Below are 12637 nucleotides of genomic sequence, written 5' to 3'. Positions count from 1 at the left end.
TACACATAAATATGGAACCATGTGATATGTGGGCAATCCAGGGCACTTCAATAAAGTTATGACGCTACTCTGAAAAAAAATTAATCCAGACGATGGGGAAAGCTGAAAATTTTTACCATTCTGCTTCCAAACTCAGCATTCATTATGGAAACAGCAGTACCTATTCACTGCTTCATTCAGTAATTCCATGCATGTCGACTGAAGGCAGAAAGGGTTTGATGACATAGACGTGAAAGAGTTTTAATGAGGGAGAAAAAATGATGATGCCAAAAATTAAAAATATCCAATCTAGAAAGGCAGGGTGGGATTAGTAGGGTAAGAGAATGAAAGAAAATATGCAGAAACTCCCTAGAGGGAGAGATTTCGAGCTGAAGACGAACCCTCCTCCACAAAGGTAGAAGCATCTTATGGGAATCAAGGTCAGAGGTCAAAGGTCAGAGAGACAGTGAAGGAGAAGGGGTCAGAGGCATAAACTGTTCTTTTAAGAATTTGGAGATAATGAGGAAGAATAAGACAGAAAAATAGTTGGAAGGAAAAGAAGAAAATAATTTGTTTCAGTGAAAAGATGGGAAGGAGCGAGGGGTATGAGAGCAACTGAAAGATGGAATGAACGAAGTGGAGAAGTGGAGGGAGGAACCATTTCTCAGGCTTAGACAGCAGACTAATGGAGGTCAGCCAGCCTAAGGCCTTCATTACATGACAACACACAACAAATGCTGGGCAAGCAAGTTAGCCTACGAGGTGCTGTTAAACCCTAAGATGAGGAAACATTAATAACAGCATCTACTGAAAGGTTTGAGGAGTTTTCCTTCTGTAAATACCTGGATGTTTAAGTGAGGTAAAATCTGGAGGTCACCACTCCCAAAATTACCACATGAGAGTATAAAAATTTTAACTGCTCTTTGTTCAGTTAATCACACCAACCAACTTCCTTCCAGAAAGCTCAGAAGAAATACTTCCAACATGTTTATTTTCAGGTGAATGAGCAGATATGCATGAAAACCAAAACATACTAATAACTTACAACAGAGGCCCAATCAAACAGAAAACCAATTCTTTAGGTTCACTGCGGTCAGAATAGTTCACTAAATTTAAAACCAGAGTGAAACTAATAAAATAAAACAGCAGATGAGGGAGATATTTCACTGTAGTCCATCCCAGCATTGGAAGTTCGATCCCTGCTCTCAAGGGACCAAGGCCTGTGGACCCAACAAGGAAGCTAAGGAGAACCTGAGATAAACAGGTGCTGGTTTTTTTCCTCTTCAGGTCATATTTCTCATGTCAGCTCCTGGTAAATGTTCTAATTTTGTCTTAGGAACTTCCATGGCAACTTCTTCAGGTAAGTTCTGTTGAATATCCTCCAAGGAAGACATCTGCTACACATCCCCAGTTAAATATTCCAACTCTGCTGCTGCTGCTGCTGCTAAGTCACTCCAGTCATGTCCAACTCTGTGCAACCCCATAGACGGCAGCCCACTAGGCTCCCCCGTCCCTGGGATTTTCTGGGCAAGAACACTGGAGTGGGTTGCCATTTCCTCCTCCTACGCACGAAAGTGAAAAGTGAAAGTGAAGTCGATCAGTCGTGTCTGACTCTTAGCGACCCCATGGACTGCAGCCTACCAGGCTGCTCCGTCCATGGGATTTTCCAGGCAAGAGTACTGGAGTGGAGTGCCATCACCTTCTCCACTCTAAATATCTGTAAAGTATCTTTATTTCATACGGAAATTGTTATTTTCTGAGAAGATGCACTGACTTGAGAATAAATGACTTTTTCCTTGGAGGTTCATCTGTCTAAATAGTGATGTGAAATTCTGTAGCCATTAAGTGCTATAAAATATTCGTAACTGTCCAGTACAGATTCTCATGGTCTTTTGACTGACAGGTGCTTATGTAATTTGCCTGGTCTATCAGAAGTCTATGCTATATATGCTTCAAGGCTAAGTGTCCTGCTTCTACATTACGTGTCACCTTTCCTGGGGTCTCCTAAGCATCTTCATCAGGCTCCTTATTTTGTTCATCCTGCAGCGCAGGTTCTGCCAACAGTGGCCCATGAGATAACAGCTGCCCTTCTTACCCATGTACAGTTTGAGAAAAAGGTTGAGATCTCTTAGACCCCAAGGTCTCTAATAACTCATTTTACTGAATAAAACTATGTGCCCCTGAGAGTACAAGCTATCCAGAAGGAAACCTGAAAAGAACTAACTTCACTTTGCTGTATAGTAGCAAATAAATTTTGCCTCTTGTGAAAAATACATCCAATTCCCACTGTTTGTGTTGGTGCTTTTATCATATACCTAACTCATACATATGAAATTTTAGAAGCACACACATGTGAGTTCCTGTGCCTATTTAAAGGCAACATATTCTCATGTAACTTTTTTTTACATTACTTCTGCACCCCTGCAAAAACAACTGTAATGTTTTAACTATATGGCTCAAAGTATGTTTGAAGTTTTGAAAAGTCAAGTGTCTTCTCATCCCTCATCTCTTCCAAAAACTGTCTGTCTTTTTCACTTGTTTATTATTTCAGTTGAAATTCTGGAATCATTTGGTCATGCTCCAAATAACATATGTGTGTTACGTTTATAAATAAATTTTGGAAGAATTATTTTTGTGTGAACAAATATTAAAAACACAAATTTTTTTTAAATGACAACTGTTTGAAAGATTGTTGAAAGAATATTATCTTCTGTAACAACAAACCCAGTAAAGTGCTATTTCCCCACTACAAGACATCTTAGCTCAATGTGTCAAAAAAAAAACCAAAATGCTTTTATCATTGTTTCATTAGTGTATGGTTCTGCTGACAAAAAAAAAAAAAAAAAAACAGACAGAAAGGAATACTCATGGAGAGAAACAGGCTACATGCGTTCCAGAAAAGTTTGGTTATGTTTTTGAAACTCTTACCAAGAAAGTTTTCTAGTGTTTGACTCACTAATTTCACTGCTAGGAATCTACCTATTAAAAAAACCACCACACTATTAAGGGTCTACTGTATTGCACAGGGAACTCTACTCAATACTCAGAACTGATCTGTATGGGAAAAGAATCTAAAAACAGAGCAGATATATGCATATGTGTAGCTGATTCACTTCGCTGTATAGCAGAAACTAACACAACATTGTAAATCAACTATACCTCAAAAACTATTTTTAAATCATCAGAGATACAATTTAATATTTATGCACAAGATGTTGTTCTTCAGCAAAAAAACATATGTAACTTTGCAAAACTAAGGGGCAAATAAATTAGGGTTAATTCAAATGACAAGCTATCCAGCTGCTAAAAGACATGTATTTGTGAAGAACTGCTAATGCCAGACAAAATGTTCCTGGTATTACACAGGGAAAGGAGAGTAGGATTTTAAATATAATAGTATGACCCCAAAGCAATATGTAAAAAATATATACGCACACAAACACAAGAAATATTTATACTGGCACCTATATGGTAGTTAAGAGCATGGGCTTTTGAAACAAAGCGACCTGGTTCAAATCCCAGATGTGTGGCTTTCCAGCTGTGTAACCCTGGGCAAGTCAGTTAACCTCTCTGTGCCTCAGAATGCTCACCTGGAAAAATGGGGATAACAGTACCTACCTCACAGAGTGGAACATTAACTGAGATAATTCACGCAAATACCTCAGTATCATGCCTGGCACACTGCAAGTATTAACTCCTAGCAATTATTAGTACCATTAACACCGAAAATGAATGGGAGGAATTGCACCAAAACGCTAATAGGGGTTATCTATCTTGAGATAAGATTCCTCCAGGTTCTTTCAATTTTCTCCTTTGCAACTCTTCTGGTTTTTTTCAAAGTTTCTATAGTATTATAGAATCGGAAAGAAAAAGGTGTCACGAAAAAGAACGTCTTAGTATTTGCCTCGTGCTGTAGTGGATGAAGGCAGAAAGGGTACAAGACGTAGAGCGGTGAGTGAGCAACACTCTCCCTCATGTCTAGCGGTTTCTAGTGGTTTCTCCCTGCGCTGTGGCTGCAGCCCTCTGAACCTCGCTACTCACAGGCGCGGTCCCTCGGAAGCCGTCCTCCCCGGTGTTGGTCACAGGAAACTCGCCTTGCCAGATGTTGGCATAATGCTGGCCTTTCGGCTGCAGTTTGTTGCCCCAGGGGAAAAGTCTGTCAGAAGAGACACAGGCATCAGCCTGTCAAACATGCACAGGCTTCTGGCCACAAGTCAAGAAGAGGAAGGCAGTGAAAGGGAGAGAGCACACTGCTCGCTTGTTCCAAGTGAGTTATTTTATTTTTTTAATACATAAAGCTTTTAATCAGGAATTTTTTTAACTTCCACACAACCAAATCATGTCAAGCTCACAACAACATCAGTCTCTCCCGAGGCCTCAGGAGGCCTGATATAAATCACCTCACTAAAAGACGGGCTTATAGGAGGCTGGGAGAGCAGCCATCATTCTGGACTTATATGGAAGCATAACGGGGCACCATAACACCGCACTTTTTAATAAAGCCTTCACTATTTTAAGGAGCCTTTTTAGAAGCTGAGGCCCAATCGTGAGTTTTCTGTCTCATGGCTCTGGAAGCAGAGAAATACTGATGTTTCAGGAGACGCCTAAAATAAGAAACCCCTAAAAGCGAAGGCAGCCTGCCAGAGGGGCTCGAAGGAGGACCACGTGGCACCGGGATGGGGCTGCGTGGCCGGCGCCCACCCCACCAGCCATGCGCCCACCTCTGCCTGGGTGTTTCCTAAGGAACTTCACCAACGTGAGGAAAGCCCAGTAGGAAAGAGCTGCCCTGGTGGTTGTGGTTTTAAATCAACTGTCCAGAGTAAGTTCCTGTGGATTTAGAAAGAGGATCCACATACTATTAAGCAAGGGGAGACCCTCCAAGTACCTATTTTGCAGGCCTCCTCGACAGCTGTACTCCCACTCGGCCTCCGTGGGCAAACGCTTTCCCGCCCACGTGCAGTAGGCGACGGCGTCGTTCCAGGAGACATGGAGAACCGGGTGGTCCGGCCTGGGGAACAGAGAGCGCAGAGTGAGGAGGGCGGAACCGGAACTGGAAACAGGGACCGGCTCCAGCCAACCGCCCATCTTCGCCTTCACCTCAATCCCTGACCCGGAGGTGGGCCTGGTCCCCAGGTCAACGTCCCTAACCCTGCCCCCCTGCACTTCTGTCAGCCTCCACCAGGGGTCTCTGACATCCCAGGCTCCCAAATAGGTTATGGTCCCTCCTGGCACAAGACTCGAAACATTACTCCAGTTTGCTGGCAGGCCTGAACCCCAGAGAATCTCACGTGGTGCAGCAGGGTGTGAAGATGCACCAGCCAGCTGCACCAACCAATGCTTTCTTCTGTGAGGAAAGAACGATTTTGCAGCTGCTGGACATGGTATGAGCAGAAGCTTCCAGCGCTCAGCTCCTTCAGAAGAGTTGCAAAGAACCACCTCACAGTCACCAACGAGCAACCACAGCAGGAGCATAAAGGCACAGCCATGTGGGTTCACCCATAGCTCGATCCTATGGGTCATTTATACCCCAGAGCCCCATCCCCACCCCACCCCCGAAGGACTGGCTGGGACTTCCTGGACCTGCCTTGCAGTCTTGGCTTCTCCCTCTGCCCAATCCTGCTTCCTCCCCGTCCCTCCCACAGGTGCAGATCCCTAATAAATAGTCTGCACACCAAGCTCTGTCTCAGCATCTGTTTCCGAAGAATCCAATCTGTGATACTTGGCTTTAAACTCTTGTCTTTCTGCTGTAGATGACTCTGCTCTATTTGCCTCACTCCAGCATATCCCAAGTAAGCCTCTATTTTTTCTACCAGTATAGCAGGGCAGGGAAGATTAGGGGGAAGTTTGAGAATAAGGGGATAAACATATTTATTCAGCACCAATAACTTTAATTCCTGCTCACTCTTTCTCCAGCGGACTCTACACTCCTGGCCCATTTCTTAAACTTTTTTATTCTTTTTTTTCTTTTTGCGGCACTAGGTCTTTGTTGCCGTGCAAGAACTCCTTTGCTTCCTCTAGTTGTGGTGGTGCCTGGGCTTCTCACTGTGAAGCTCCTCTTGTTGGGAAGCATGGTGTCTAGGGTGCACTGGCTTCAGTAGTTGCAGCATGAGACCCTAGTTGCCCTGCGGCATGTGGGATCGTAGATCCGGGATCAGGGATCAAATCCACATCCCCTGCATTGGCAGGCAGATTCTTAACCACTGGACCACCAGGTAAGTCCCTCTTAAGCATCTTTGAATCCCCTATCGTAATTACACCATGACTTTCACTTATTCTTTCCAAAGTGTCTATTGAGTACCTTTACGTGCCAGTCACTGTTTTCAGCACTGATGTTTTAAGACATGCACTTTTCTCAAAAGGACTCATTGGATAGAATACATTTCATTCTGGGTCTTCCTTCTGTCCTCAGCTTTTCCTTCTACTATGATACTTCAGAAAGAAGCTATATATTGGGAACTAAGAGGTCATCAACCTGAGGTATCTGAGAATCCTACAACTTTCTACCTCAGAGTCTATTTCTACCCCGGGGCCTACCAACTCAAGAGTTTGAAAGAATGACATTTATCAAGGAGCTGTATCCCTAGAGCTGAACTTCATGTATTTCCGGCTCCCCCACACTGAGGGCAGTAAGCAGGAACGATGTTGAAAACGGAGACTCAAGAATCCCATCTGAAAAACTAGGTTAGGAGAACAGTTTTCTTGGGCTGTTGAGACGCTGAGTCCTGACCCAAACCTTTCTCTGCCTCCAGGGCTTAAAGTGCTACTCTATTTTTGCTTGAGAAAATTATTTCTTTGCCACCCTGGAGACTTGCTGACCGACTTGCAGCTCTGTGGTTTTTCAGTCAGATGGTGGCTTCAAAGTATGTCAGTCCAGGACTGCAGAGAACATGAGTCCTGGACCCAAGGCCTAGCTGTTAAACAGTGGCCAATTGGCAAGACACCACCGCTTCTCTGTGAGGCAGTCTCGGTCCTCATGATGGCCTACTCATGAGGAAGAACAAACAATCTGTAAAGGTTACATGTCATGACATTTGTAATAGGTCTATCAAATGGGGAAAGAATGACAGGAGGGAACCCTCTAAAAGGCCAAATGAGGATGGCAAGAGGCCACTTATTATGAGCCTTCCAGAGACTTCCCTGGTGGTCCAGTGGTCCTTCCAATATAGGAGGTGTGGGTTCAATCCCTGGTCAGGGAGCTAAGATCCACATGCCTGGCAGCCAAAAGACCACAATATAAAACAGAAGCAATACTGTAACAAATTCAATAAAGACTTTAAAAATGGTCCACATCTTCCAACCGATTAGAGTTCATCATACTTTTTTATAGACAATGGACATTGAGTTTCTCTTCAACATCATAGGAACTGATTTTGAAATGAAAGTATCATCTAGTCTAAGACCCACCAGTCTCACCTGTGTAGGACAGTAGAGTCGGGCCCTTCTGGGTGTCTCCAGTTAGCACCTTTCACAGGTAACCACCACGGAGCAGCTGCAACCTCAGAGAAACACAGGATAAGCTGAGGTTAGCTCTAAAAAAACACTGACTCGGTCAATGCAGGAAAAAAAAAAAACAATCTCACTTAAGGTCTTCAACTTCCATGGAATTACCAAATCATTTTTCCAGAATATCAAAAATATTTATATGTAATTAAATCTAACAACAGTGTCAGACTTTATCTTTTTGGGCTCCAAAATCACTGCAGATAGTGACTGCAGCCATGAAATTAAAAGACACTTACTCCTTGGAAGGAAAGTTATGACCAACCTAGAGAGCACATTGAAAAGCAGAGACATTACTTTGCCAATGAAGGTCTGTGGTTTTTCCAGTGGTCATGTATGGATGTGAGAGTTGGACTGTGAAGAAAGCTGAGTGCCGAAGAATTGATGCTTTTGAACTATGGTGTTGGAGAAGGCTCTTGAGGGTCCCTTGGACTGCAAGGAGATCCAACCAGTCCATTCTGAAGGAGATCAGCCCTGGGTGTTCTTTGGAGGGAATGATGCTAAAGCTGAAACTCCAGTTCTTTGGCCACCTCATGCGAAGAGTTGACTCATTGGAAAAGACACTGATGCTGGGAGGGATTGGGGGCAGGAGGAAAAGGGGACGACAGAGGCTGGATGGCATCACCGATTCGATGGACGTGAGTTTGAGTGAACTCCGGGAGATGGTGATGGACAGGGAGGTCTGGCGTGCTGCGATTCATGGGGTCGCAAAGAGTCGGACATGACTGAGCGAATGAACTGAACTGAACTGAAATCTAACAACAAAAAAAAGGCATTATCTCTTGAATTCCCTGGTGGTCCAGTAGTGAGGACTCATTTCACTGCTGTGCTCCAGGTTCAATCCTGAGTTGGGGAACTAAGATCCAGAAAGCCACACATGCACCCAAAACAAACAAACAAAAAGGCACAGTGTTATGTGGCAGGTTAGATGGGAGGGGGCTTTGGGGGAGAATGCATACATTTATATGTAAGGTTGAGTCCGTTCACTGTTCACTTTAAACTACTACAACATTGTTAATCAGCTATACCCCAATACAACATAAAAAGTTTTTTTAAAAAGGTATTATCTCGCATCATAAAGCCCCACAGTGATTAAATAAATATGTATCTAAATGATGTATCTTTCAAGAATCTGAAAAAGACACTGCTAGCTAATCCTCTATAAGCTCTAACAACTGGGACAACTGGTACCACTCTGATGTAAAAGATGAGGAAACAGCATTAATCTTACAACTTGGTGCCAGGCTGAAGGTCAACCAAGGTGGTGGGAGACCAAGCTGAAGCACCGAATACAGAGCTGCAGTGTGTTCACAAAAGACCGTGGTTAATATCCAACCCAACATGAGGTGTGTGGCTCTGGGCAAATTCATTGCTTGTCTGGCCCCAAAGTCCTCATCTGTGAAATGAGAGCAGCCTCCCAGTTGCCCACCTCAGACTCAGAGCAGGGTGAATCTAAAAGGATTGGGAAGTGCTCAGCCCACATCCTGTTTCCAGGACCTTAACTGCTACTTTACAGCTCTGTCAACCCATATACCAATATCAAGTGGCCCTTGTTTTGTTCCTTTTCATTCATTTGTGCTTTCTCTGTTGTGTCTGACTCTTTGCAATCCCATGGACTATAGCCCGCCAGGCTCCTCTGTCCATGGAATTTTCCAGGCAAGAATACTGGAGTGGGTTGCTATTTCCTCCTCCCGACCCAGGGATCAAACCCACATCTCTTGCATCTCCTGCACAGGCAGGCAGATTCTTTACCATTGCGCCACCTGGGATTGTTTAGAGATTGGTTAAAAACTTGATTTTGGAGTCAGTCAAAATGAGATTTGAATTACGACTCTGCCATGCAGAGGGTAACCCTTGGCAACCTCCCTACTGAGGTCCCTACATCTGTTTTCTCAACTGTAAGATGAAGGCAGTAACAATGCCTATTCAGAGATTATTACAAGGAAACCAAACATACATCCAGGGCTTAAGACTATGCCGAGCACTTAGCAAGCACTCAGTAAAGGGAAGCAGTCAACCATGGACCTCATGACAATCAAGGAGAGAGTTACCAAAAAAAAATTACCATCATCAGTGATGCTAATACTAAGTAAAGAACAGAAGTTTGCAAATGATTCTTCTGCTGTAAACCGGAACGGACTCAAGTTATCCCCAAGACAATGCTGCTCTCAGTCCTCTGCGTCCTGACGAGCCGGGCTGAGTGGAAGAGATGGGGGATGTGTTCCCGGCTAACAATTACAGCAATCACCAAGAACACCAAACTCTGTTCTTGTTCTTTTTCTCACATCAGCACAATCAAAACATTCACGGTATTCCAATCACAATTTGATGGGAAAAGCCAAATTCTTTTATATCTCAATGAAAGAGGCATTATGTCCTTTGAGGACACTACTGCAGAGTGTTTTCTCTTTCAGAGAGCAGGAGAGGTGAAAGGCAGGGCTTCTTCCTCTTTCTTCTGTGGCACTGTGGAATCTTTAATCAGGGCGGGCGGTGGGGGGGTGGTGTTCTCGCTCACTACACTGCTTGATATTTGCCACCAGGGAAGCCCGTTTAAGTGCCAGCGACAGGTAATTCATTCCGCGTCAAGGGAAGATGTGCAGAGAAAGCCCAGGTCATCCCACTCTTAACATTTCAAGATTTTCAGATTACTCACCCAATTCTAACCCATTCCCAACACTAAGGTCACCAGAAGGTTCTATTTCTCAAATTTAAAAAAAAAAAAAAGAATTTTTAAAAGGCAGATATGGCAAATGCTAGCTTTTGTTAAATCTGGGTGGTGGAAACTAGAATGCCTATTTTTCTTATACCCTATTATGTTTTGAAATATTCCATCATTAGCAACTTTTTAAATGGATTTACTTATCTCTTCTACTGCGATGGGCATTTGGGCAATTTCCAGTTTGAGCTACTGTGAATGGTGCTACTTCTGTGAACATTCTTGGTAGCTCATGACTCAGGAAATATGCAGAAGCATTCCTGCTGAGTGCACGCTGTGGAGTGGAATGGCTGGATCCCAGGGTCCACACATGCACAGCGTTAGTAAAGACAACCAAACACAAGCCTTAATGGCAGAAGTCCTCCAAGGTTCCCAACCTTCTTCAATGGGAAAATTCCACAGAGTTGGCTTGTGTAGGGAAGACCTGGGGCAGCTGCCCCTGTGGCCTCTGAGTCCATTCTCTTTTCCTCTCTGCTTCCCCTCAACTCACTCTGGTCACACATATTTATTGAGCACCTACCATCTGCCAGGTTCCCTTTTTAGGAACCTCATTCCTAAAGGAAATCTTCAACTCCCAGAATCCTGAGAGTATGACTTAAGACTTTTGGTATATTGAGAGTTTCTCAATTATTTATTGTACATATTAATATTTATCGTACATGGTTAACTACTCACTTTATCTTCTTCCAAAAATATCTGTAAAACTCAGATTGGTGAGTCCAGGTACACACATCAGTGCTATAGTTCCTACTCAATTTCTTTCCCATCATATACACACACTTTCTCATTTTACATATCTGCTTTCCAGTTCTCTTACTATCGTTCTTTCCTGAAAGCTTTTACATTTCTTAATAACCCATCCAATACAGACCATCTCAGCACTACTGATTTATTGGGCCACACAATTCCTTGATGGAGGGGGCTGTTCCGTACACTGTAGGAAGCCCTGCAGTATCCCAGACCTCTCCCCACTAGATGCCAATAGCATCCTACTCCCCACTCAACTGTGAGAACCAAATTACGACTCAGCCATAAAACATATTTTGAGTCACTTCTAATGAGGTGGCTGAACCTAGAGCCTGTTATACAGAGTGAAGTAAGTCAGAAAGGGAAAAACAAACATCGTATATTAACACATATATATGGAACCTAAAAGGATGGTACTTATGAACCTATTTACAGGGCAGCAGTAGGGACACAGACATAGAGAACAGACTGTAGACACAGTAGGGGGAAAGAGAGAGTGGGACGAGTAGAGAGAGTGGCATGGAAACATATACATTACCATATGTAAAACAGACAGCCGGTGGGAATTTGCTGTACGACTCAGGGAGCTCAAACCTGGTGCTCTGAGACAACCTAGAGGGGGGGGTGGAGTGGGAGGTGGGAGGGAGTTTCAAGAGGGAGGGGCCGTATGTATGTATGGCTGACTCATGTTGATATATGACAGAAACCAACAAAATATTGTAAAGCAATTATCCTCCAATTAAAAAACAAATAAATTTTAAAAAGAGATAAAACAAATAAAAAAATTGTCTCCACATTCATGAAGCCCCAAACGAGACAAAGCTTGGGGGCCTATGAGAGGACCGTAGGACACCCGCGCCTATGAGAAAGACTGTAACTCTACATCACAATGGTCAGACACAGAGTCAGGAACCACTTCCGCACCAGACATATGAAGAAGGAAAGATAAGCAATCAGAGTCACCCACACAGAGGACTTAGCTTACAGGCAGAACATCATTCTTCTTAGCCAAGTTGTACTGGGAAAGCCATCTTTTCTAGACAAACATACAACAAATCCCATCTGATGTCACCAGATAACTTCTCTCAAATATCACTGTTAACTCCACATTTTAAGACTTGTTCTTGAACTCCTGGTCATATCTTCAAAATGAATGCTCTTCTACTATGTTTAGTAATTTATGAAATAAGCAACTTTTGAGAGTCATACATAAGCCAGTTAAACAAGGTTACACTGCAAATTATAACATCTATGATTCCTTTTAACAGAAAGAGTCTTCATATGCATTCATTCCAGAGTCACAGCAACAACATGAGTGGTTTGGCACCTGTGATAAGCTTCATCCTAAAAAGAGAAACTGTAGGGGGCGGTGGATGTGGTTGCCCATCTACGTATTTTCTGTTCAACTAAGACACTTCTAGTTGAGTTACAGCACTCCCTTACATCCAGGGAGAAAAGGACTTTACTTGACCTATTTCTAGTCAAACCATCTCCATAGCAACTGTCTTGGGTTTAAGTTGAAACAGCTGTACCAGACAGCCAGCAACCAATTACAATGTAAATAGGATCCGTGTGAGTACTGACGTCCCCTTGAGACATGGACTTCAGAGGGCAAAGACATCGTTTCCCACCTCTCCCTAGGGACATAGCCAGACGTGTAGTAACAGTTTAAAGAAAAGAAAAGGAGGAAGACAG

At 43.4% G+C, this 12637-nt stretch overlaps 1 protein-coding gene across 5 annotated transcripts in view; it reads right to left on the bottom strand.

The window, feature by feature from the left end:
• Nucleotides 1-12637, bottom strand: part of SUMF1 (sulfatase modifying factor 1) — a 93804-nt gene that overhangs the window by 48385 nt on the left and 32782 nt on the right. For 3 of the 5 annotated variants that reach the window (XM_086366631.1, XM_086366632.1, XM_086366633.1), the window contains 3 exons: nt 7393-7475; nt 4865-4987; nt 4021-4135 (listed from right to left, as the gene is read on the bottom strand). In XM_086366631.1, coding sequence (XP_086222757.1) covers nt 4021-4135; nt 4865-4987; nt 7393-7475 — 321 coding nt within the window. The remainder of the gene's footprint in view (nt 1-4020; nt 4136-4864; nt 4988-7392; nt 7476-12637) is intronic. The other 2 variants (XM_086366636.1, XM_086366634.1) reach the window with 1 other exon arrangement.

Source organism: Bos grunniens, chromosome 22 (assembly GCF_055505025.1).
Source record: "Bos grunniens cultivar Pamir isolate PY7600 chromosome 22, Bosgru_T2T1.0, whole genome shotgun sequence".
Taxonomy (NCBI): Eukaryota; Metazoa; Chordata; class Mammalia; order Artiodactyla; family Bovidae; genus Bos; species Bos grunniens.
The sequence above is the reverse complement of the archived record's forward strand: the minus strand, read 5'-3'. Positions and strand labels throughout refer to the sequence as shown.